We start from the raw sequence: 27,512 nt of genomic DNA on the forward strand, positions 1-27,512 counted from the left end.
CCATCAATCAAATTTGCATAAGCAATAATTCGATTATTATGTGAAATAGAACAAAGTAGTTTGTCAAACAAAACAACAAATCCGTCTCTTAAAAGCATAGAGACAGATATTAAGTTCTTTACACAACCAGAAATGAAATAACAATTATTCAAATTCAGGGTCTCCCCGGAAGGTAGATTGAGACGATAGGTGCCTACAGCTTTGGCAGCTACCTTAGTGCCATTACCCACAGTTAGCACCATTTCTCCTTTTCCGAGTCTTCTACTTCCTACTAGTCCCTGCACACAATTGCAAATATGTTGACTAGCTCCTGAATCAACTATCCAGGTAGAAGTATTAACTGTAAAAACTGATTCAAGAACAAGAGTGTTACCTTCCGAAGGCTTGTTCTTTAAGCTTGCGAGGTAATCCTTGCAATTTCTCTTCCAATGTCCATCCTTTCCACAGTGAAAGCAAGTTTCTTTCGGTTCCTTGCCTTTCTTTGTTATTTTTCTTTCCTTGGGTTTTAGAAAACCTTTCTTCTTCTTTCCCTTATCCTTACCTTTCGGTTTGGATTTGGAAGAGGAGGAAGAACTCTTTTCAAACACCGCAACTGTCCCTTTCAGCCCTTTATCCTTTGAGATATTCTTTTCAGCTACTATAGCCATATTGAGTAGCTCAGATAAAGAACTTTCCATCTTTCCCATATTATAGTTCATAACAAATTGGGAAAAATCTGATGAGAGGGACGAAAGAAAAAAATCTTGTTGAACTTCAGCATTAAATGGACAATCCAATTTTTCTAATTTCTCAAGTAATGATATTATCTTGAGACCATGCTGATTAACCGGAGTCCCTCTTGTCATCTTTGTGTTGACAAGTTCACATATTGTATTGAATCGCAAGCTACGAGTAGCTTCACCATAAAGCTCATTAAGGTGAAGCAATATGGAAGCACAATCTTCCATATCTTCATGTTGTTTTAGTAGCTCATCATTCATGGATGCTAGTAAGTAACATTTACCTCTACTATCATCCTTGACATGCTTCTCATAAGCAGTTATTTCTTCCTGAGTAGCTTCTTCGTCAGGAGCAATATGTGGTGGGGCTTGTGTCAACACATAATCAATCTCATCCATTTTAAGGACAAGTTTCATTTTGCGAAGCCAACCCGGATAGTTCGTGCCATCAAGGATGTAATTGTTAAGTATCGATGAGATTGGGTTTTTAACGGCCATTTGAAAAATTCTGCAACAACGTAAACAAATTTTAGTTTAGATTAATCTTCTACCAAAAACTTAGGGTCTTTAAGTCATGATGGTAGGTCCCACTATTTTTGGCAAATTTCATATCCCTCTTGAAATCCGAGAGTTTCCGTTGAAACTCTTAGTGGGGATGGGAGTCTCATTTTCATATAGTTTTCCTCAACCTAACAGTTTGTTGGATTGCTATCTTACTAATGAGAGGATACTCTTATCCAATCACATCATTCATGTGAATACCCATCACTATGGCCTCTAGAGAACTAGACCTCAACCTAACAGTTTGTTGGTTTCGTTCGTCTTAGTTAAGTTATTCTCACCATGCTTGTGGGTATAGGGTTTCAAGCATGACCTCAACCTAACGATTTTTTGGCCACACTCGTTATCTATCCGCACTACATCAAGTATGTGTAATAGGCTTCCCTTGGATGGTTACAAGTACTGGATGTTGCCTCACTGAGGTACAACAAAGTGTAAATGTGCCACCCAATAAGAGACTACCACGGTGGAAGGCCACAAAATAGCATTCAAAATGCCATTTCGCTTATCAACTTAATATTGCTTTGAGGGTAGTTGAATTGGTCTCATTTTAATCCAATTTTAATCCTGTTAAAATTACCTATCTAATCTCATTAAATGGTTCCCAATGCAACATATTAGTAGCACATAATACTCCCACTAAATATTTTAGAAACCATTTGCTTAAGATAGCGAGAATACATGGTGCTACTAATTGGTTAATTATTGTCATTACCGAACATTCAAATTGCATTGGGCTTATAGGATGATTATGGACTTTCTTGTTGATCCAACACGAGCCACCATGTTGGATCATGGTCTTGGAAGGTGATTCATTTTAATTACGCGCGCATAAAAATAAATTAGGCATGAAAGCCATTTCATTATTACATAGCCAAATAAATTAGGCATGAAAGCCATTTCAATATTACATAGCCAATCAAAAATGAATACATATCCAATAAGCGGCCAATCACATAGCTCAATTGTTTGGTCTAAGTCCATAACCATCCTTTAATTATTTAAACGCTTTAAACAATTAAACTAGCAATGTAAATACATGCTCTTGGGTTGCATACATATGTGGGTTTAATTCAAGTGGTAACCATATTCAAAATAAATTTACCATGGAGTGAAAACGTTTTACTACAATAGCAAAAGTAATTGTGTAAATCTTTTGGACATAGTTACACTTATCATATATAGTAATTAGTTCCAAAACCATTCAACAATTAATAATGGATCCAAAGTTGATCCACTAGGGAGTGGGGTTAAAGCATACATTTGTATAATACAAAGTGGTGATCATGATTATTCCAACAAGGTGAATAATCATGAATGTGACTAGGTAGGCCAACCACACTCACCAAAGTAATCAAAAATAATTTTAGTGTGGTAGGAAAATAATTAGTGATATGAATAAATTGATCAACTTTTGCATTTTATATCAAATCACCAACATTTATACCTAGAAAGCCCCACACACTCACCAAAGTAATCTTATTAATTTTAGTGGTGGGTAAAAGTTTATTAAGTGGAAACATTTTTTGAAAAACTTTTAATTTTATAATAAAACACCATCATCATCTTTTGACCTATTTTGGTGGAAAATTCCACTAAACACAATCATCAAAATTAGCCACCTAACTTATGGATCAAAAAGATCCCATAACAAGAACATCAAGAACACCAAGAACATGCATATGAACTTATATGAATGTTCATACTATTTCCGGAAAAATCCATATTCCATTTTAACCATCTCATGCTCTTAATATCATATATTTCATGAAGTTAAAATCATGGGGGTTTTAATGCAACTATGCTCTAATGTTCATACATACATATATGCATTCAAAGAGAGCATCAATCATCAAAACACAAATCCGGAAATTCAAAATCCCAAACAACCCCTTTCACTCCATTTGATTTTTATTCAATCAAATCAAAATAAATCAAGTATAACTATTATACTTTTAAATGAATTCACAACCCACATATGCATCTCTAAACCCAAGAAACATATCAAGTTCATGACCTATGGCTCTGATACCAATTGTTGGTTTTAAAACATTTTTAAGAAGTTCATTTGAATATTAAACATGCATTTAATCAAATTAATCGCAGCGGAAGAATATGGTGGTTGTTTAAATTCAAAAACAAACTTCTTCCAAGTATCTTAAGCCATGAACATTGATATGTTTTTCATAAATGAAAATTCAAGAGAAAGGATAAGATCTAATTACCCTTGAAGCAATTATATGAACCAAGTTGTGTTTTGGTCTTCTCTTGATGATTTTCCTTTGTTGATCTCCTCTTGATCTTTCTCCTCCTTGTGAGCCACAAAAGTATATGGCCTCTAAGTCTCCACACCAATGAAACCTTGAGATGAGAAGAGGTATCTTGAGAATACAAGGATGCTAGTACAAGATTCTCAAGATTGGTTTCAATCTAAACCCCTTTGAAAGAAGATTGTGTTTCACTCTTGAAAAACTCACAACTATCTCTCTTTGATCTCCCAAACCTCTTTGGTTGATGTTGGATTGTGTTTGTGTGTCAAATGAGCTTATGGAAACAATTCCCATACACATGCACTTAACCATTTTCGGCCAAACCCCATTGGGCTTCCAAAATTGGGCCTTATGACACTTAAACCATAATATTTAGGTGTCTTAAGCCCTTGGGCTTGATACCCAACCATTTGGGCTTCCCTCTAACTATTATCGAGGCCCAAATATATTTTTACACGTAGTAAATCATCCACATCAAATCAATCAAATTGATTTCCTCATTCTCATTTGTATTACTCAAAGTTAACCATTTAAGGTGTGCGATCCATTAGGTTCTAATTTAGCAAGGCAGTGGGAAAACATTAGAACTCTTTCTAACCAACTGGAATTAAAACCCCTTTTTAATTCTTCCTTTATTTTGGATTGATCACAATCAGTCCTAGGACTTCCACAAGCCAAGAGTGACATCTAGCAATATATCATGGCTACCCAAGCTAATTAGAATAGATGAAGAACCTATTCAGTTGGAATTGCAATGCAATACGGTCCTTCTCTTATACAATGTTTCCAATCATATTGTTAGGGTACGGATTGATAATGTCAAACCCCTAATATGATTAAACTCATATGATTCAATAGAACACAATTAAAAACCACTTTCTAAATCATGTTCAAGTACTTCGGCCGAAGATTCACTGAATCATATCTTGAAACATTCTCCTTTCTTTATCAAGGTAGAGATTCCTTATTGTACATTCACATGCCTCTATGATGAATTAAGAGATCCCAATAACACATAAGGAAAATCTTTTACGACTTGCCTTTGTGAGCTATCAAAGATCAATAACGCATCACAAGACAACCATGATGCCTCAGGTCTAAGGACTAATTTGCATTATTGCAACTATGAGTTCTCGTTTGACATATAGATAAATACTCCATACGAGAACTCCGGTTGATCGCGTTCAGTGTACTCATTCACTAATGAGCACCCACATACTTGTATTAGTGTCAACTACACAAATGGTTTGAGACCAACCATCCTCATCATTGAGCATACATAGTATGTGCCAATCTTGACGGTTTATCAATGCCCATTTGATAACCTTATGATTAGGAACATTTTGGGATACTACAGTTAGAGATTAAAGGTCTCCCGAATCTAAACTTCTTTAGATTACTTTATCTCTTATTTAGTACACCCTGGACTTTTGTTTCTTTACACGACATAAAAGATAACAAAATAATATTGCCCTTTATTTATCATATACGAAATGTATTCTAAGGAGATTACATCAAATGTATTGGCTCTTAGGGCACATTTCTAACATAACCGGCATGACTTTCTCTTTAAAGAGACTATGAAACCCAACAAACTTAACAAAATTTCTGGAATTATGAAAGAAAAGTAACACATACAGCTCATAGAGTTTTTGGACTTCATTGAACAAATTAAACCAAAATTAAAAAGCTAAAACACCGTTAGCAAAGCAAAAGGGAAACCAACCACCACTAATCTTCCTCATGGACACGACATAGAGAGTGTCACCTAATTACTCCAAGGCCTCAACACACCAATGAGCAATGGATCTACCATGATCAAGCCGCAACACCTCAAAGAATAGCCTCGCAAGAGGAGGCACAACCAAAGCCAGCCCAGATATGAGACAATAGATTTACCAAAGAAAGTGTAAATCGACATAGTGTTGCATTCCTAAAAGGACACAAATTAATGTGCAAACAACCAATTAAAAATACCCGCAAGTGCACGAATCTAATGAAGTATAGATTATGTAAGTACGGGGTCAATCCCACGAAGAACTTGTCGGCTTCCTATAAGTTCTAGTTTGAGTACGTAAAGAACACTTAATTGACACACCACAAATGCACAAATGCAAAATGGAAACTAAAAATGAGTAAAGAAGTGTAAAAGAAATTAAACAAAACAAGAAAATAATAGGCCGTGAACAGTAACTAGCGACCGGTCGTGAGGTAAAAGCGACCGGTCGTTTTTAGGCAGAGTCGAAACTTCAAAATTGTGTGATGAGCGACCGGTCGTTTTTGCACAGAATCGTTTTCTCTGTTTTTCAGTTTCGACCTCTGTCCAGTTTTTGACCTATAACTTTCCAACCGTACGTTCAAAATTCTCGTTCTTTATACGGTTGGATTCAGCACAGAAAATGGAAGAACACAGGGTGGACCAAAAGTCCAAAACAATTACGGAAACAAATAAAATTCCGTAAACACGACACACAACGTGTCAAACACGCAACTCACACACACATTGGGGGGGGGATGTTCGCAATCAAGACCAGTACTAGTGGCTCAGTACTAGTGCTACAATGCTTGTGCCTTCCCTATAACCGAATCTAGGTGTGCTTAGTACTTTGATTCAATTACAAGAAAAACCCATTAAGTTCAAAGAGAATATGAACATCACAAGAATCCTAATAGCATGGTGTTTACATTAGGTATTCAAGAAACCAATTCACATGGATGATTCTTACTTCATCCATTTATTGCCTAGGATAACATGAAGATACACATAATCCCAACAATCTCAAGAAGCATGCTTTCAAAGATGATCAATCAAAGAAGAACACACATCAAGGATAGATTAATTTGGTGAATTGGAATTCATCAACAATATCTAGAAATTCATACACTCAAGCATCAAAACAATAGAGTAATCATGTTTAGGGCTTCAACCTAAGCCCTAGCTATGGAGTTTAGTTGCTCAATAAAATTAGAAAGAGTTTACAGATTTTGAGAAAATGGTGAAAGCTTCAAGGTCTTCAATGGTGGAAGCTTTCTTCTCCACTTTGCTTGGCTGCACCTTGGCTTTCTCCTAGCTCCAAGCTCTCCAAAATCTGCTCCCAATGTGTAGAATAATAGAATGGTCAAATTACCCACGTTCAAAAGCCTCCCTAACTTCAGATTGCACTCCCATGTGCCTTTTGCCCATCAATTCCAGCTCAAAGATATAATATAAAACTCATGCTTTAGTTAAAGCCTTTGCCCTTGTCCCCTTTGCCATGATGAAGCCTTGTCTTCACAAAGATGCCAATTGCTTCAGAAAATAACTCATTTACTAAGGTAATTTCTTGTTACCAAGTGTTATGGTAACAAGAAGAATCAAGATGACACAATGGAGGTAAAAGCTGGCCAATTTCGGATTTCCAGAGCTGTGGTAACATGCTGGATTGGTTGGATAGGCAATACTTGTCCAATGGAGCTCAAATTTGGATATGTTGTAGTCAACATCCATTGGAACACGTTTCATGAAGATCTTCACCTCATCCGAGCACCAGAGCATGTTGATCCCAGGCCAAGAAGTTGACCTACGAAAATGAACAAAAACAGAATTTATAACCAATAATGCACTTTTAGCTCATTTTCATTCTAACCAAGGTAAAATCTAAGAAAACACAAAAAGGAAGTAAAAAGCTATAAAATGCCAAGAACTAACTCAAAATAATAGGTGAATAACATGAAAAATCATGTGTAAAAATGAACCGAACACATAGGTCCACCAAAAGCCAAATAACATCGAGAATCCAACGTGATCCTCTCTCTCACATCGGTTTTTTTTCTTTTTTCAACTAACAACTTAAATGAGAAATATAATTGCTATTTATATCTGGATGATTAAATAAGAAAATGCTTCTTTGAAAAAAGAAAAAGAAAAAGCGAGAGACTATGAAGTAGGTGGCTAAAGCCCCGTTTGGGATTGCTTTTTCTTTTTTCGCTAAAAATCTGCTTCACTTTAAAGTTAAGCCGTTTAAGGTGTTCGGTAAAAATAAAATATCCCGATTATTTTAAAAGCAATGGCCTTTTGACAGCAACTTTTAAAAGCAGGCTTTGAGTTGCTTTTCAAAGCTGCTTTCAAAAGAAGCAGAGGTAAACCTTTAATGAATTTTTTTAATTCCCAAAATACCATAATTCATTTTAAAAAATGACACCACCTCCACTTCCACATCCAACTCCACCACTTACACCACCACATTCACTACCTCTGCAACCACCGCCACTGCCGCCACCACCACCACAACCACCACCTCCTCCAAAACCTCCACATCCACCACCATCTCCACAATCAACATCACCACCACCACCACGCTGCCACTGCCACCACCACCACCACCTCCACAACCGTCATCCCCACTGCCACCACTACCACAACCACCAACTCCACCTTCATCACCACCACCACCTCCACTCCATCACCACCACTACCACCACATGATTAGTACATAACACTTTCAACATCATGTCTATTTTATCATTATTCACAGTTACAACAATTTTATATTAAAATTTACCAAACGGTTTTGACACTGCTTTTTGTACTAACAGCACTTTAAAAATATTGTTTACCAAACATGGAACTGCTTTACTTTACAGCTAATTATTTTCAAAGTACAGCAGAAGCAACTTTTTTTAAAAGTGACAGCGATCCCAAACTGGGCCTAACAAAGCAGGAAGAGAAGGAAGAAATGGAAAGTAACCCAACTTGATAGCTATAATCTTTTCTTCTGAAGTTTATGTCTTATATCATTTTAACCCAACCACTTTATAAACCAGGTATTTCTTTTATATTTTGTAATCATTTGCATTTTAATATGCTATTCTTTTACAAATTTGTCTTCTTAACATGAGATAATTGTGTTGAAAGTTTTTCTTAAATGAGGGTAATTTTGGGGTTGTTTGAAAATTTAAACATAATGGCCTTTTGTTGTTTGGGAACTTTGGTTTTAAGTTAACTCAATAAATACTTTAATAATGTGGAAGATAATAACATAAGTGATATGAATGAAATAACATAAGCGATATGAATGAACTGATTGGAAGAGAAATAATATAGACATAGGAGTGATCTAGATCTATTATAAATGTTCTTAATCACTATAAACTCCCACTAATAAACTACATTATTTTTAATTTTCAGATTTATTACAAATTGTTTAAAGCAATGAGAGTATGATTATGTTAATTATATGATGATTGACAGCAAATGTTGTCATAATAATACTAGTTAATAAACTATAGATAAATACAAAAAGTAAATGTGAATTTTATTGGGGGAAGGTCTCAGACTTGATATATTATTTTGCAATATCATCATCACAACTCTTCTCTTAATATTTTAAATACAACCGATAGTCTGAATTATGAGAAAAAGTTGGTTGCAATGGGGAAAAGACTTTTGCTATCCTCGGACAATTAAGATATGTCATGTGAAAAAGTTATCATGTGTGTCATAGAGTTATTGCCCAGAGATAGCATTGTTGCATTGCTGTCCTCGTTTCATGCAAGTGTTTCTCCTAAACTACAAGGGAAGGGGACTTTCTCACACGCTACCGTTTTTCATTTGGCCTAGTTAGCCAACTCTTTTCTTAATATTAAAATTTGATCTTGTTTATTTTTGTGATTTGATATTATTATCCGCATTAGACCTAGTCATCAAATATTTGTTCTTAGACCTTCAAGCCTAAGTGGCTAATTTTGGTAATTCCTATGCGTGAGTGTCCATAATCAGATATTAAAGGACTTTTGTGCTCGACAATCGCGATCTTTAGTGATAACCTCAAGCGAGGAATTAAATTAAGACCTATCAAAGTTGGATGCTAAAGTAGTTTTTAAAAAATTGTTATTGGTACTCCAAAGTAGTCATTATGCACGCCTTCCTAATTAAAAAAATAAAAGTGGAAGACATTCTTGATAACTATTCTTTAAATGGTAAAAATAATTTCCATTATGTATATGTGCAAGTTTACTTTGAGGTTGAGGAACCAATCCAAATTCAATATCTTTCTTTCTTAAAAATGTGGGTCACTATGAATCATGGCTTAGAAGAGCCATTTCACCTGTATTCCATAAAACATAAATGGTGCACTCTTCCTCAAGTAAATTTACATTCATACCCTATCTACCTACATACAAATATGGAATAGTTTTTGACAACCCTTCTCTAGGCCTAACCTATATATAGCAATAAAATCACTTTAATTATGGGAAAAAAAATCTTTTGCAGCCCAAATGAGTCATGAGACCCTTCCCAATTTACTCATGACAGCAAAGAAGAGTCAATAGTCCTGACATTCCTTCCAAAAACAGCAAAAGTGCTTTTACAAATTAGGCAATGCCCTTGTCTAAAATTGGCAGTGGCTTTACTAAATGTATCACTTAAATGTAACCAGAAACTTCTTAATGTGGCAAATTGAAAGAAGAGAGAATTAGATGCCCAAGGGCAAGTGCGTTTCACAACAGACCCATTACAAAAATTGCCAATGGGACTCTAAATGTGGAAACAGAAAAGAACACAAAATCCCCTCTCTCTCTAATTTTGGCCACTTGATTTACTATACCTAGCAGCAATATTAAACTACCATGTTTATAGCACATAGATAATCATCAAAAAAAGGAAAATAGAAAAATAATAATAATAATTTTGAAATGTAATGTGGGACCCACAAAAGCCAGACTGACTAAAAGAAACTCAAATACAATTAAAAAAAGGAAGTAAAAGTGGGTCCCACAAAGAGACCCATTAACACCCAAAACACTCCAAATGTGGCAAAACAGAGTCATGCATCCACTCTAAATAGTAAACAGAGCCATGCAAACTTGCCGTTTCCGAGCTTTCGCCATTTGGGGCAAAAACGCTTTCTTTTCTCTCACACACGCCCCTTTATCTTCTCCCCAATCTAATTTTGGCAACCCATCTCTTTCCCAAGGACCCTCAGAACGGCTAGAGAGGGAAAGAGCACTCTTTTAGAGAGAGAGAGAGAGACCGAGACAGAGAAAACCCAGAAAGACTTTGAATTGGAATTTAAGTTTTTCGGCTGTGGTTGGTTGGTTGGTTGGTTCCTTTTGTGGGTTTTGAGCATTTGGGTAGTTTGGGTTTGGGGTTTTGAGAGATGGGTAGGGGGAAGATTGAGATCAAGAGGATTGAGAATGCTAATAGCAGACAAGTCACATTCTCAAAGAGACGTGCTGGGTTGCTCAAAAAGGCTCAAGAATTGGCTATTCTTTGTGATGCTGAGGTTGCTGTTATCATCTTCTCTAATACTGGAAAGCTTTTTGAGTTTTCCAGTGCTGGGTATGTATCTGAATTTTTTTTTCTTCTGAAATTTTGAGGTTCATGCATGTGTTTCGTCTGATTTTCTGTGATGGTTTATTGATAAACCTTTTGTCTTTAGTTGGTTCACCTAATTTCCTCAGGACTGCATACTTTTTAGGAATTTATCAGGGGTTTTGGGTTTTCCCTTTTTTATTTGGCTTCAAAAAAATTCAATGTCTATTACATTTTTTTCTTTATTTTTGTATTGTTTTTATTTTATTTTATAAACTAGTGGATGCTCATGTTTCCGTTTCCTCTTATTCTTTTTTAGGTATGTACTTCATTTTCCTTTTTTTCTTTTTTATATAAAATGTTCTCCACGTTGTGTGCCAATTTGTTTATTGTTATAATTGTTAAGTTGGGGGCGATTTCACCTATGATGTGGTCTTCTCATGAGTAACTTTTGAACTAATTGTGCAAGTAGTTGAGTTTCTTGATAACATTTTTATGTTTGGAAGTATTATTTTAAGTGGTTTTTGTTCCAACTTTTATGATTTTGGATCGATTTCTTTTTCGACTCTTTAAGTATTGCTGATGCTTAATTGACTCTGAAATGAACCTTGGTAAGCTACTAGTGCTGCTGGTGCTTAATTCAGAACCAGTTGGTCAGTCAGAACTATCAGAAGGCCAATTTCAGCTTCCATTACTGATAACTCTGGTCGCTCTAGTACTCGAACCCTTAGCAGAATCATAAACATTCCACTGCATTTAAAAGGAAATGCCATTTCATGGAACTCCCCTGTTTGGTTGTTGCTCCTTTGTGCATCTTGTTAAGCTGGACAGTGGTTGATTGTAAGGATTGGAATATTCAGATGCTCTTTTCTCTTTTCCAAGGCAAGGTCAGCTAGATTGTTCCATAATGGGATATTAGAATGACTTCTGAAGTCTTGGCGTGGTGGAAATACCTAAAAGCCAGTGGGCATGGGGTTTTATCAAAAGGCTTGAATTTAGTTTGTCTTGTGTCCTTCTTTATACCAATTGATGACTCCGTATTAAGCAGAAGGCAAATGCCAATTGGTGTCATTCCTCTCTAGAATCCGTAGTTCAAATTTTTCCTCCCCCAAATGTAGGAATTGACCAAAAAAGAATACATGATCCTTTGTTTCAATTTGTCTGTATTCTCTAATGGCCTGCTAACTTTGCAGAAGCAAGTCTCCTCTCTCTCTCTCTCTGTTTGACAGTCCTTAATTGTATAGAAGGTGATCACTTGAATGAAAGTTAATAGTCCTCATGTGTAATTACATTTTGGAAATTTTCTATCTCTACTCTTGTAAGCCTTTGCTCTTCCGCTGGAGATGACCTACACTCTTTATCAAAGGTGCTATCAATTCATCTGGAATATGCTGACATTCAATAACTTTTTTCTCCAAACATGAATTAAAGACTCAACTAACTTTTGTTAACTGATTGGATTACAATATGGATATTGTTTCTGGTTTCTATGGAGCCATTTTTTGTCTTTCTACTGTATTTCAGTTTTTTTGGCAAAAGCATTTTGGATATTGCATCTAGCTTGAGAAGAAGCATTAACTCAGTGGTTTATTACCCGTTCCTTGGACAAAAAAAACTTAGAAGTATTGCTGCAAATGAAGTGATAAAGCAAGTTGAAATTAAATTTTCCCTGTTCGTCTGAGTGGAACACTGCTGATGTTGATCTGTTCGTACTTTTGTAGTATGAAGCGAACTCTTTCAAGGTATAACAAGTGCTTAGATTCTTCAGAGGATGCAGCAGAAGAATGCAAGGCAGAGGTATTCTGCTCAACAAGTTTATATACTTGACGCTTGTTGATCTTTTATGTTGTAACACAAATTTTAGGATGGACAAGTTTGTTAATTTGTTGGTTCTTCCTGTGGTAATTTGTTCTTCCTCCTGTTGCATGTCAGTCTTACCTGTATGGAACTTTGACAAAGCGAAATATATGTTAGTGAATATGTTTCATATGTTCAAAATTGTTCTTTTCCCTAGCTAAATTATGCTAACCTCACTTGGAGCAAGGACCTCCCATAATATTTCCAGAAGTTATTCTGACCTTCGTGGATTGTACTGGAGATATAACGCTATGAAGGTTTTAAGAATTGTCCAGTTACTGGCAATGACATTTAGTTTTGTATAGGTATTAGAAATAGTGATGCTGGTCATATGAGTTTTAAATATAGTGACATATATAAAAAGTGAAGCGACATAGTTACTGTAATTTCATAAAACGACAGAAGGATGTAAATAGTGTATGAGTAATACCCTGTTTTTGCGGTAGTTGTGAAAACAATGAAGTATATTAGAAAAAGATTATTGACATACAATGTTCATTTTATAAAGTTTTGGTCTGCATGAGATGATTTTAGTTGAGACTCAAGTCTGAGCAGTACCTAGGACAGTTTTAATTGCTTCCTTGAGAACCTTTTCCGTTTGTCATACTTAGTCTTTTTTTTTCTTTCCACAATCATAGTTTTGTAGACTCAGCATTCTATTGATAATTCTAACTTATCTTTCTTTTCAGAAGCAAGACTCCAAGGAGCTGGATGTTCTAAAGGATGAATTTGCAATGCTACAAAAGAAACAAGTGTATGTATTTACTCAATTCTTACATTTTTGGAATACTGTGAGATCCTCACGTCATAATAATATTTTTTCTGATTGTGTAGAAGGCTATTGGGTAAGGACTTGACTGGTTTGAGCTTGAAAGAATTGCAGCAACTAGAACAGCAATTAAATGAAGGATTATTGTCAGTGAAGGAAAGGAAGGTTCTACTATAATTTCCTTTTTATTTTTTTTTCCTTTCAGTTATTCAGTAGAGATGTCAGATTATGTTGCAGATTGTAAAATGTACTAATTCCTGCAATCTGAAAGGCCTGAATATATATTCTACTATTTCAGGAGCAATTACTAGTGGAGCAACTAGAGCAATCAAGAGTACAGGTACATGGAAGCACAACCCAATTTTTTAGTCTTATTTAAAGTTAAAGCTGTAGTAGTAGCACTGCGTAGTTTATGCTGAAGTATCACTTTCTAAAGAACTAAAGAAGAAAATTCATTTCTGCAAACATATGAAAGCTGCAATTTTCTTGAAGTTTACTAAAGATACAATTTTGTTTCGATTAAGCTACTTTTACTTTGAAGTATGGATAATCACAATGATTTAGAGCAAAAGAACAGAAAAAAGAAAAAGAGAAAGGGATATGACAATGAAAAGTGACAGGAAAAGGAAGAAAGTGACTAATCTATGATGTAAAGTTTTTCCTCATATACTTATGTCTGGTTTTAAAAGCTTGGCTTTGTGGTATAAGTTGCACAATGACCTTGCATCTACACTGGTATGTATAGAAAAGACTAAGTTGATTTATTTATTATCATCAAAACAGACAATTTTACCCGGTATTTAATTTTCAGCTATTTGTTTCCTCCAGGAACAGCGTGCTATACTTGAGAATGAAACGTTGCGCAGACAGGTAAACAACATTCTTCCTGCTAATGAAAATTTGATCAGTTTCTGGCATTTACTTCCCTGTGAGTGATTTGTATCATATGTAATGTATCTGTTATGGCCTATTCTTATATTGTAGGTTGAGGAGCTTCGGTGTTTATTTCCACAAACTGACCGTGCTGTCCCATCTTATCTGGAATATTATCCTGTGGAAAAAGAGAAATCCCTTGTAAACCATGGTGTCACAAGCCCAGATTTGGTCAGCAATTTTGCATTTGAGAATGGAGATTCTGACATCACCTTGCATTTAGGGTACTATTCTTTCCTTATTAACAAAATAACCTTCAAATAAACTGCAAAACTGTTGTTGCTTATTGTTTCTTGTGCATCCTAGGCTACTTAATAGATTTAGATAATATTTCCTAGTTGCCTAGCCCATTGCTCCGCAGTGGCGGAGCATGGAAAATTTTGGGGAGAGGTAGAGGGAAGCAAAGTAAAGTGTTAAAAGTTTATTACTGGTGAAATAAGTATATAGTACTTATCCATACTGCAAGTAAAATTGATTACTACTAGAAAACTACTGTAAACAACTCAAATGTTAATTTCAATATGGTCAAACTATAGTATCTTTTAGATGTGCTTGATGTTCTTTCAAAGAGTAGAACTCATCTATGATAAACAGTCATATTGTTTGGCTGATTACAGGGTGGACTAATCTGGCTCCCACAGGAGGGATTCTGTTCCTTCTTTTGCAACTACAGCCTTTTCACAGGACCTTACAGGGCTCCCTAGCTATAGGTTAACTTAATTTTGTGGCCTTTTATTTTGCTATGATCTTATTTAGCTTCTCTTGGAGGGGTTTTGTCCTTTTTGTTCCTCTTTCTTCATGTATCCTTTATCTATTTCAACAAATTTCTTCGTCGAGGTTTTGTATAAATAAAAAATATAAGTAAATAAATATGCCCAACTGTACAATCTAGACTAAAAGGCCTCAAATAAATTTTGGGGATGGATTGTGGTTAGGATGGGCCTGTTAAGAAAACTTTAAATTTATTTGCTCCTATGATTTCTTGTTTTACAGTTGATGTATGTAAAACAAGTTTCTCAAGTGAAAATTAACATTGTTATCTTATTCTGTTGGTTGTACATCTACTGTCTTTTTGCCAGGCTGCCAAGTGATGTTTATGGCAAGAGGAAGGCTCCAGAAAGAGAAGCAAACTCCAATGACTCAGGGAGCCAATTAGCACTGTAATTGTTTCTGAGGTTCTCTTCGCCATAGAATCAACAGATGCTAGAGATGAATTTCATACAGTTGAGAGTGTAGCTTATTAGCTTTCGTCGAAAGGTCAGTAACTTGTAAAAGAGAAGGTAGAATCCGTAGGTGACCCGAAAATCATCAATGTGGAGACATAGAAGTTCCTTTCTTGGGAAGTTTGGCTTATGGAGAGGACGCTGCTCTAGTTAGTTATACTAGTTTCCTTTGTAATTTGCTTTGAGGCCAGAATTTTTTTTTTAAATAATGAAAATGTAATCTCCTTTGGATATTTGCAAATTGTAGCTCTCCTTGGACCGATTTTAGAGTACCTAGAGTACTATTGGAAGTTCGTTAAATCTCAGCCATTGTTTTGAAAGTGAAAGGTTCAAATTATGCAGCAAGGTTAAGTCTTTTAATTATTTTGCTATATACAAAACAAACTCAGGTTTTTCAAAGTGTTTTTATTTGGAAAAAGAATACATGATTACAATCATAAAAAAAGTAAAATCAATAAACATACAACAATATTCTGTACAGACTAAAATTATACAATTGTTTTCTACTACTTTTGCTGTCCAAGGCCATTGAGCAATTGATTTCTCCCAGCCAAAACCTTATTGAAGAGACAATCCACCTCTTTCCCAAAACCCTCCACCAACTTCTCAACCACCTCTAATCTTCTCTTTAATTCCTCAGCTGCTTCATCACTGCTTTTTCCAGTTCCAATAACAGCAGCAAGGCCAGCCACTGCATCATCAAGCTCTTTCACCTCTTTCAACAAACCATTTCTCTCCACAATTACTTCACTTGCTCTCAAATCCAATCCAGGAAGCCATGAATCAACAAACCTTCCACCTGAACTTCTCATCTCCAAGTATGGCTTGGCTTCCCCAACTAAGCCAGACATCAAAATCCCACATACCCAAAATACCATACCCTGCATAACCACCATAGCTTGATCGATAACAGCTTGCTTGCTAATATTGGGACACCTTGGTTTCCCAATCTCTTCATTTCCTTGGAATCTGAGTTCCTTGTTCAAACCCTTTGGTTGAATTGGCTTCAGATGCTTCAAAGCCAAAGAAGGTGATGAATTCTCCGCAAGGGTCAAAGCATGAGCTAGTGAAAGCCTAGCCTTCCCAAGATGAGACAAAGAGGAACTAATGGAATTGCAAAGCTCCAACAAATTCAAACTGTATTTGAGATACTCATCCACAGAAGCAGCTTCCCATTTGCCCACAGGATAGTCTATGGCCACAACAAGCTTGGCAAAAGCATGGTTGATGATGGGTAGGAGCTCAAAACACTGTTGAATCCATAAAAAAGATGGGACTTCTAATCCAGTTTTTGAACTCAGAGACAATTTGCTCAAGCAATTTGAAACATGGGATTTGAAAGCCTCCAGAGATGCTGTTAAGGCTTGTGATTGGTGGTTGTGTTTGTGGTGATGGAAATTCTCCAGTTTAGAGTAAAATTTATCAAACTTTTGCACCAAAAGAACCATTGCAAATGCAATACAATGAGGAGCTTTGGAATTGGAAGTTTGTTTTGTGGTCTGTTTTGGAGACTTTTGCTTTATATACAAGTTTGGTTTGGTTTGGAAAAGTCCACATGACGTGTTAGCGTTGGCTTAAGAGATAGACACAGAGAGTAGCAAAACCAGGTGCGTGTGCAAGGCAAAGCAAAAGACCCTCCACCATGCCCAATTGAAAATTAAAAAACCGGGGGAATGTTGGCGGTCAAATGTGCTTATCTAATTGTGTACTTTCCTTGGTGCTTGATATACACGATTTGTGGGCAATTGGGTCCACTTGGGCCTTGTTGCCTACAACTGCAAGCTACGTAAACAAGGATGAACAAATGCAGTTCAGATTCTCTGCTTTTATTTTATGCATTGTTGCATTATCTATGACTAAAATTAAATCGTTTTTTTCTTAATATTTTGACAAATGATATACAAAATATTTTTATAACGGTCGTTATCCAACTAACTGGAGTCGAACGATAGACAAATACACTCATAATAAAACTAGACTACAACTAGGTATCGAAATCATCACAAATATATATCTGCCTTCACATCTATGTGAGCGAACCTGATGTCTCTTCTAACTAACTAGAGAAAAATACCACTAGACTAGTTGGTGTGTGATTTTATGTTTTTCTCTTTACTTTTATTTAAGAGTTAATTACCTAAAATCTCCAAAACTTCACCAATTTGAAATGACCGCTAAATTTAGGGATTTTATATAATAAACCCTTTATTTAAGTATTATCTTTTCCACATAAACTCTAAAGTAAACTCAAGAGACATAAACATCTGGAAATGACATCATTTTTGGACACATATTCAGTATTAGCACAGACAACATCAGCAAGAATCCTATGCTTATTTTCCACTTTTTCTTTTAAGATAGAAAGGGAATTTTTAGTCTTGCAATATGATAAGGTTTTGGATACCGTAAATGCCTTAGAAAGTGCTTGGGGCATCCCTGTCTCAAATCATGATCAGCATTCACACCGTCATTGTCTTTTTTATTTTCAAAACTACGTACGTACGTGGTGTTGTTTGTAAAAACAAAAACATTGGCCATGAAACGGTACGACTTTTTTATTTGGGGGGTCAAAATAATGTGTTTACTTTGTACAGGTCGTTTCTGTTGTTTGTCATCCATCTTTTGTTGCACATTAGCTGGTGAGTAAAACATCCTCGGCTTCGGGGCATCTTTTTTTCTTCTTTTTTTCCCACCCGTTTTCCGGTTTGGCTAGATGTACGATTTTGTTACTACCCTAGGAAAAGTTTTGGGCGTAGATGATATAAACCATGAGAAAAGTACGAAGAAAATACACACGTGTATTATTTGACAAAATTTTAGAAAATAATACGGTGAAAAATTCAGCCATTATACATTTTAATGGTATTTGTTTACAATTTATAGTTTCTAGTCCTTTATTTTAATAATACATGAAAATACGTACATACATATATAATACATGTATTTTATGCAACTAAGCAGGAGCGGAGCCACATACAGGCCCGCAGTGGCCGTGGCTCCCCCAAGCTCCATGAAGAAGCCAATAACTCTTAAACACTTGCTACTATATCAATTGAAATATAAGGCTATAAAACCTTGAAACTACAGTACTAGCCCCCCAAAAGACAAGCTACTAGCTCCGCCATTGCAACTAAGATATACATTACATAAGTCAACAAGGTCCAACCAAGTGAAAAATGACATTAACTTACAGACTAATAATCTTAAGTTGGAACACTCACTTGCCAGTGTTTGTGAAAATACACTACATGATATGTGGATGTAGTGTTGGTCAGATTGGTAGCAAATGTGGTCAACTATTTTTTTTGGTCGAAAAAATGTTGTCAACTATAGAAACATTATAGTGAACTACGTACACCTATAAAAACACGTGCGGGCTACAAACTCTCGAGGAGTTTCCAGAATCCAGCCCAGGCCATATGTAATTCAAATTGTCAACAACACGGTTTTGTATTGTTTTCTGGTCGCTGCACTCACTGGAGGAAGAGGAGCCTGTAGACGTGCACTCTTACGACATCCATAACTAACGTAGCTTGTACTAGTGGTCTCCTCGAATTGCAATTTCAGACTAGTCAAATGCATTTTATCTTCTATTTTGATATTTTTCGGAACTTTTTATTTTATTTTATTTTATAAAAAAGATTAATTATTTTATTACTCATCTAAATCAACTGCCTGCCACTATTTGAAGGGGCCAATCCCAAATTGTATTTTCTACTAGCACCAATCCCATGCCTTTCTACATTAATTGGGTCCAAGTTGAGTTCTAAAATTAAATGACTTGAAAAAAAACACCCAAACAATGTACAAATATTATAACTAAACCTAATCCCTGTCATACCCCGAAAGATCTAGATTACATTTCTAACCATATCCAAACAGTGTGTATTATAATCAGACCAAACAAGTCAAAGGATCGAGTGAAAAATGACCATGACTTACATATCAATGATCTTAGGTTTAAATCCTCATGACATCTTGAAAGTACGTGAGAGAAACCCCTCCCTCTTATAGTTTAAACTATCACTTGTATTTTTATTTAAAAAAAGAAAAAAGGAGTTGTGTATTATAATTTATAATAGGAAAATGCTACTTGCAAAAATAGTGTGTCATAATCCTAAAACTACGTAAGAAGCATATGGTTCGTTAATTTTTTATATAAATTATTTGGGGAAGGGGAAGGATCCCCATTTTTTTTTACCAGCATCCGTATATGAACTTTTGCCACTCCTCCATTTCGTAGAAGCTCGAAACTTGAAGAGACCTGAATGGTTCGATTGTGCAGGTACCGTTACTGAAAAACCTCAGGACCTATTGACTCCACTCCATTTAACCCGTAAATAAGTACGCTCTTTGAGGAAGGGTAGCTACCCCAGTGATGGCAACAAACAACAATTTTTGCAGCGGAGAAGTTGAAGACACTAGATTAGAGGAAGATCGATGTCCTAACCAACCTGAAAATCTTGTACCTAAGTAAGATTCAATGGTGAGTTCTTTTAGTTTATTGAGATGCTTCTTGTCCCTCATATTGGCCTCTTAAGCATTCCTCACGAGAACGACTTTATGAATCCCAGAAATCCGAAGTGTTCCTCCCAAATGTACAAGTCTATGTGGATTTAGCACACCGAAGATTGAGAACAACAAATATTTCATAATTTCATTGGTGTGATTTGGCTACAACAATTAGAACAATTCAGAGCCCTATCGAACTTGAAAAGGAAATGATCAATGTGGCATTTTGCAAGACAAAATATTTGTTCTTTTTCACTTTGGACTGTCGGGATAGGTTCCGTACCCTTTACACCTACAATTCAAAACATATTCCCTAACAAGACCATGTCATGTGGAAAGAGAAAAATAGATCTTCAAACGCTAAACTCAAGACCCATAAAGCACAACTCACGCATTCAAGTCCATGCAAGTCCTACACAACAAATGGTAAAGCTAAAATCCATTTTTCCTGTAAAATTTTATGAACAGAAATTCAAATATGTAAGCGACCAATTGACATTACAAACAAATGAAGGAATTTACTAGTGCCTGACCGCCCCAGCGCACCCCTATTTCAATAATTGAGAAGTCGAAGTACTACCCAATTACCATCAACTTCTTAGTGGCTTCGCCTTTCGTATGTGGCCCATACTATTAACAAGATCTTTCCGGGTGCATACAGGGAACATGTTGATGTTCTTGAGTACTTTCAACCGCCATAATACATATGGGAAACTCAGCTGATCACGAGAAGTGAAACGAACCACCTCATTGAACCACAGGCACATGAACATATTAGTCAATGGTGTATGCTCCCTCACAATAACAGATGCTTCGGCTAAAGCTGCACAGGGCATTAATATATGATTCAGCATAGGAACAAAATGCAGTACATTGAGATCATAGGCTTCTACATGCTGTAGATATGGAGTTTTTCATATTTAAGAATGGTTATTTCTTAACTCATGTATCTAAATAAGACTGGCGGCAGCAGACTGCAGGCAAGGGCTCATAACCCACTTTCACAGATTGGGCAAATATGAATAAGAAGTGGACTGACGTCGAGGATAACAGACTGGCATCAGTTTATGACTATGATGAAGGTCATATACAAAATTTAAAAACAGAACTGATAACAGAAATTAAATAATTACATTGATTTGAAAGTTCGATTTTTACTTCTCAAAGTCAACATTTTAAGACATTCACACTCAATAAAACCCAACAGCAAGTAAACTTTTTATGCAGAATTAAGGTAGGCAGTAGGCTAAACTACTCCTATTTCAAAATAATACAGTCAACAAAGAAGCAAAAGAGCTTAATACAATTATGAAGCATCGTAAATATCAATATTTCATAAGAGAGATGAAGTCAAGGGAATGAGAAGCATACCCTTCTTTCCGTTGAACCTCTTGTCTTCTGGTAAGCCATCATGGCGGTATTGACTCAACTGCACCTCAACTTCTTCTGGTTTGGCCTTGTTTTTCTTGACAACGGCCTTTGCCTCATCATAAACGCTACTGCGAGCTCCATGTTCTGAGATCGCGAGTACAGAATTTGAACGCCAAAGAAGGGCTTCGAGCACACCTAAGGGGTCTCTCCTAAATTGGGATTTTGAATCTACCCAAATGGAATACTTTGCATGAGGAAAAAGACGATGGGCCAACATCTAACACCAGAAAAAAAACATGGAAGTCTCAGATAGATATTCACACACACCTATATGTGATATTAGACTAGTACTTGTAATAAGATTTCAAGGATATTTGACATTCAGCTTAAACTGATTGTACTATGAAGAACAGATCAGCGTCTCTTTGATTAATATTCTTCTGCTTAAATTAACATAATTGACTTGACTTCACTAATGCACAGGACACAGAACAAAGGTAGCAATTACAGAAATTAGGTCACACGTCAAAAGATAATGAATAATGAAAAACACAATTTTTTGCCAAAAACAAAAAAGAAAATGACACATGAAAAGAGATAGTAGTGTGATCAGGATATATTGTGTTAAATAGAACCAAAGGCAAACTGAATGATAATAGAGCGAAAAGATAATAATATAGGCCAACTCTAAAAGTTGTTACCTTTGGGATTTTTCCATTTAATCTTTGGTCCGCAAAGGGAAGATCCCTAACAACCACAATGCGCCATTTTCCAATAAATCCATAGCCATCTATTCTATGTTCAGCTGATTCCTGTGTACTTAGAGTAACTTCATCCCAAAATGCAATATAGCAAACCTGCATTCATTCAGTACCTTATAAAAACAGAGAACTTCTATAGCAATCAGTAATATTTTACTGAAAAGGGAAGGAAAAAAAACACCTTTCGAAGTGATGCCTCTGACATTCCAATAGGCTGATAAAGATCATCTCCACCACCAAATGCACATGTGGACACTACAACCTTGCAACTTTGCATGTAGTCTTTATCTTCATTTGAGATCTTAAACCCTCCATTTTCACCGTAGAAACCACAGTTCATACTAACAGTTTCATTTACCTGTGAGCAACAAATTTCTAAAATATGAACACTGCTTGATGGTACAAAATGTTATCTTGCTGTTTAAAATCAGGCCTTGACATGCTTCAAAATGAAAATAGCACTACATCAAAATCCAAAGAAATAAGTTGCCTTGTTGTGAACCTTTATCCTTAAGATGACAATGACCAAATATACTACTAAACCAGTTCAAGGACTAGAAACAAAGATGCAGCTTATAACCTTAAACATTTTCGATCTTTGATCTAGAGTTTGACTTCCAGTAAATAAATTAAATCTTGTGGCCTCTGTGTGCTCTTGAGACAGAGTGCTGTTCCCTTCTAAGAATGGAGTATCAATCTCTGATATGTATAACACTTTACTAACAGGACTATTGGCCTCTTCACGCACAGGAATTTCCAGATGCTCAAGTTCTTCAGGAGATAGGATCTTCAAGCAACCTAATATTATCCACAAATTTACATCACATATCGAACTGCTTGAATATTCCAATTTTAGCTAAATTAAATTTCCACCATAGTAAAATACACAACCCAATTATCAGTTCCACTAAAACACAGCCTCTCCCAATCCTAAACTGATGTGGGTATCAAGTAAGTGATGATAATTGACAATCAAATTAATCTAAAAGGCACCATTCTAGCTTACACTAACTGAAACTTACAACTTCAGTAGGAAAACAGAGAAACTAACTTATAACAGTATGCAGATTGCAGAATCGTTCATCATATTCTAAAAGAAACCAATTTTTTTTTTTTTTAAATTCTTTATTTGTTCTTAGCACAATTTCGTTTAAGCATCTTACAATTGAAAAAAGAATATAATTATAAAAAAAACAAAAGACTGAGGACTTACGTTGCCTAACGCCTCCGACAACCCGAGTCGTAGCATCAAGCCGATTCAAATTCCCGTCCGATTTCTTCTCCAAACTCGGGTTCGTGACGTTACTGAGTTCCGAGTCCACCAAGGTCGACTTTTCTGACGCACCGAGTTCTGTGTTGGCCACCGAACTCGGCTTCCTCCCGATCCTCGATGCCTCGTAGAGAAGCAACCCGAGGGCTGGGAGAAAGATTAGAAGAGCCCAGTATCTGACGAGCTTCCGAACGACTCGGTGCAAGAACTCGTTCTTGAGTCGGTGGCCGGTTTTCTTGCGCTTCCTTCGAACTCGGACTCGCATCCTGCCGAGTTCGTCCGGTTCGTCATCGGAGACTGAGATTGATATGCTGTTGTTGTTGAACATTTGACAATGGCGTTGATTTCGAGAATTGTGCAAGTAAAGATTGGAATTGGAAATGAAATTTGGGGAAATTAGGGATTTTCAGATTAAACTGATTCAAGTTTTGAGCTTCCTTTATTCTCCTGTATAGTTTCAGCGTTGGAAAGTTGAGCCGACGGGATTGGGTCGGAGATACAGTTTAATGTTTGATATTTTTGAAATCTCCCTTGCCCAGCCAGATAGGAGAAGGGATCAATTAATTTTGGGTAAACTACATAAAAGTACCCAACCTTTAGGCCATCGTCACATTGAGGTTTAAATTCAAATTCTCACCCTCTAAAATACAATTATTTATGTATTGTCCGAACTCAAATTATTTTTTCCTTAAACCATGCATACTCTTAATTTGAGTCATCAGTTTTATTAAATTGTTCAAAAATAATTAACCTATAATGGTTAATTTTTTATGATATTATTTTTATTGATCAAGTGTGAACATCACGTATTAATGCTCGATCATAGTTTGCGATGCCGACATTAGCTAGCCCATGTCCGCACTTGAACAATTCTGTTTAAGAGGACTCCTCACTGTTGGATTTGTCCTCTTTTTTGACTCTGAATGAAACACTAAACCATGAAATTTAGCTTTTGAATATGGAATCCTAAACTCAAGAGTACAAACCGTAATGCTAAATTCGAAAAACAAAAGATGAGTGCCTTTCGAACCGCCTGGCATGCCGATCGAGGGACAAGAGATGATCTTGTTCAGAGGGAACATCATCCAGTCGCTACCTGTGTGTGTATATATATATTTATTTGTGTGAATTTGGGAAACATTATTATGTTAATTGTAGCGCAGATATTGAAATTTGATCCGTGTAGCGAGCACTACGTGTTTGCTTATATGAATCGCCCTGATGTTCAAGAAGCTCTCCATGCCAATGATTTGGACAATTTGAAAACCGTTAAGATTTGTTTTTCAAACGATGATATGTTTTGCACAGCTTAAGAAGAGCCAAATCACAATGAAATAAAAGGTGGAGCTTTGTTGAATTTGGAGGACTACAAGAAAGCAAAAAACTAAACTATGAGAGGCGTTAGGCTTTGATTCACTCACCTATCTAATCGTAGTTAGAAGTGTTTTATACTTTTGTTCATTGTGAAATCATATTATGTACCTCTGGAAACTGACAGAGGAAAAAAAAAAAGACTGATTCCCCTAAATTTTGTATTTTTGAGAATTTATAGCATTTTAAGTTTCTAAAGAATAAGTAAAAAATGTAACATGATTTCATGTACAAAGATGATACGAAACTAGACAATATGATTTAACACATGCACTACACGTGACTTAAAAGTTTTTATTTTTTTTTCTAAATGCCCGTCTTAAAATCTTTTTTTATTGCACATATTAAATGTCACAAAAAGTTTTTTAGATGTCATAAACAGTTTCTCACCATTTCTGCGAAACTAATCTGTGTATGACTATAGTTATTTAGAGGTTATCTATATGTTTTATATTATTAAAACATAAAATTACATATCGGTCCTAAGTAAACAGCACATAATTATTAATATTTCCCACATATTATAAATATAAAATGAAGGCAACTTGCAAGGGTAATTGTCCCAGAAAGAAAAACCCAAAAGAAAAATACAATAAGGATGGACGGCAGCTCTATGATGAATCTGTTTTGATACCATCTTCGCATAAGGACAGAAAAGTAAACGTGTCAAAGAAACCGTGTGGGACACTACGTTATACAAGCATTTGTTTTTTTGTTATAAAAAAAGTATTTGATAGTAAACATTTTTCCACTCGAAGACTTCGAAACTTTGCTGCATTAATTATTGAACAAGAATTTCCAAAACTCTCTGGATCTCTTTGGTTCTAAAAGTGTGTTACTGTGTATTGCCTTTGAATTTTCCTTCTTCTTCACTGCGACACCTGTATTTGGTAATTCCTGAAGAAATCTGCTGCTGATACTTAAACTCCAGGTACTTCTGATTTATTCTGTTTGGTGCCTTTTTTTGTTTCTTTTAGTTTTATCTGCTCAGAATTCCTGTTTTCTTCATCTATTTGGTAAGATATCACAATAGAGATTTTCATGGAATTTATATTCTTTTTTTCCCTGTCATCGATGGTGGCAATATAAACCCGAAGCCACACTGGCAAAGTTGTTTTATTTGGGTGTATGCTTTTAGTTACGTTGTTCTGAATTTTTTATTATACATGCGATATAAATCAGAGACTTGGACATCTCCTTACGTTTTCTTTGATTGCTTGTTTCTGTTCAGAACTCTTTCAGTGCTTCTTCTCCCTGCTAATTCAAGAAACTATGGGAGAGGCTTATCTTGTGGCACTCCTTCGACTGCTGGTCGACAAGTTGGCGAGTCGTGAGGTGTTCAAGTACTTTGGACTCATAAAGGGCGTCGACCAAAAGCTGCAGAAATGGACTGCCACCTTGTCTGCAATTGGAGCGGTTCTGAATGAGGCGGAGGAGAGGCAACTAATCACCGAGAGCAAGCCGCTGAAGCTTTGGCTGGATGATCTCAGGGACTTAGCTTATGACGTGGAAGACGTATTGGACAAATATGCTACTAAAATCCTCAAACGGGAGACAGAGCTAGGACATTATGCCGGCACCGCAAGAAGGGTCTGGAACTCAGTTCCTAATGGTGTTTTCAACTACAAAATGAACTCAGAAATTCAGAAGATTACTGAGCGTTTACAACAGATATCTCAGCGAAAGGACCAGCTTAGTTTGAATATCATTACTGGGACGACGTCGTCTACTAAGGCACGTCAAAATTTACCTCCCAGTTCCAGTCAACCAGATGGACCTGTGATTGGAAGGGAGGAAGACAAAAGGCGGGTCGTGGAATTTCTGTCGAAACAAGAGCGTGGTGCCGTCAATTTCGATGTAGTTGCCATTGTTGGTATGGCTGGAGTCGGAAAGACAACACTGGCTGCACAAGTGTTCAATGAAATTGATGCAACCCAGCAATTTAAACCAACTGCTTGGGTATGCGTGTCTGATGACTTCAACCTAGAAGGAGTGACAAAGAAAATTCTCGAATCAGTCACATCCCGGCACTATCCTACAGAAGATTTCAATCAGGTTCAACAGTATCTGCATAAGGAATTAGCTGGGAAGAAGTTTTTAATTGTTTTGGATGATGTTTGGGGCACATGTAGCTATGGTCTATGGATGAAACTGCAGTCCCCCTTTCGCGATGGAGCAGCAGGAAGCAAGATAATTGTGACAACGCGTGATGCAGAAGTTTCGAAAATGATGGGAGCTGGCACTCTAGTTCATAATTTGGAGCCTATGTCAAATGACGTCTGTTTTGAAGTATTTGAGCAGCATGCATTCAGGAATGTTAACAGAGATATACCACCAAATTTCGAGTCACTCAAGGAGAAAATTGTTGCAAGATGCAGTGGATTGCCTTTGGCTGCTAGGACTCTTGGCGGCCTTTTACTTCGTGTAATAAAACAAGGTCATCACACCCTATGTGGGTGAATGGGAGATGTAATAAAACAATGATTATGCACTAATCCTTGTTTTATGGCACTACACAAATTAAGGCACTTAGCCTTGTTTTATGGCACTACACTAATCCTTATTTTAAGGCACTAAACCTTGTTTTAGTGCACTACCAAC

At 36.2% G+C, this 27,512-nt stretch overlaps 4 protein-coding genes across 5 annotated transcripts; 2 read left to right on the forward strand and 2 right to left on the reverse strand.

The window, feature by feature from the left end:
* The first annotated feature begins 10,381 nt into the window (after nt 1-10,381).
* Nucleotides 10,382-15,920, forward strand: AGL15 (AGAMOUS-like 15). 2 transcript variants are annotated; one of them, XM_021965997.2, is made up of 8 exons: nt 10,382-10,871; nt 12,566-12,641; nt 13,391-13,455; nt 13,536-13,635; nt 13,769-13,810; nt 14,299-14,340; nt 14,455-14,627; nt 15,021-15,474. In XM_021965997.2, exons 1-8 carry the CDS (start codon nt 10,690-10,692, stop codon nt 15,028-15,030), a joined length of 690 nt encoding a protein of 229 aa, XP_021821689.1. In that variant the 5' UTR covers nt 10,382-10,689; the 3' UTR covers nt 15,031-15,474. The 2 variants fall into 2 exon arrangements, with proteins under 2 accessions (XP_021821689.1, XP_021821687.1); XM_021965995.2 differs by lacking the exon at nt 15,021-15,474 and adding an exon at nt 15,483-15,920 and having other exon boundaries at nt 10,384-10,871.
* A 96-nt stretch (nt 15,921-16,016) lies between these two features.
* Nucleotides 16,017-17,138, reverse strand: LOC110763240 (protein BPS1, chloroplastic-like). Its single transcript, XM_021965994.2, has one exon. The coding sequence runs from the start codon at nt 17,072-17,074 to the stop codon at nt 16,133-16,135; it is 942 nt and encodes a 313-aa protein (XP_021821686.1). The 5' UTR covers nt 17,075-17,138; the 3' UTR covers nt 16,017-16,132.
* Nucleotides 17,139-20,470: 3,332 nt separating this feature from the next.
* Nucleotides 20,471-24,130, reverse strand: LOC110763237 (DNA-directed RNA polymerase subunit beta (DUF616)). The gene is made up of 6 exons (XM_088249688.1): nt 23,484-24,130; nt 22,851-23,068; nt 22,452-22,628; nt 22,211-22,366; nt 21,510-21,786; nt 20,471-20,961 (listed from the first exon to the last, which is right to left on the reverse strand). Exons 1-6 carry the CDS (start codon nt 23,866-23,868, stop codon nt 20,729-20,731), a joined length of 1,446 nt encoding a protein of 481 aa, XP_088105814.1. The 5' UTR covers nt 23,869-24,130; the 3' UTR covers nt 20,471-20,728.
* Nucleotides 24,131-25,656: 1,526 nt separating this feature from the next.
* Nucleotides 25,657-27,512, forward strand: LOC110745750 (putative disease resistance RPP13-like protein 1). Its single transcript, XM_088247829.1, has 2 exons — nt 25,657-25,842; nt 26,143-27,512. The coding sequence occupies exon 2, from the start codon at nt 26,184-26,186 to the stop codon at nt 27,369-27,371; it is 1,188 nt and encodes a 395-aa protein (XP_088103955.1). The 5' UTR covers nt 25,657-25,842; nt 26,143-26,183; the 3' UTR covers nt 27,372-27,512.

Source organism: Prunus avium, chromosome 2, assembly GCF_965620075.1.
Source record: "Prunus avium chromosome 2, drPruAviu1.hap1.1, whole genome shotgun sequence".
In the NCBI taxonomy this organism is placed as follows: domain Eukaryota; kingdom Viridiplantae; phylum Streptophyta; class Magnoliopsida; order Rosales; family Rosaceae; genus Prunus; species Prunus avium.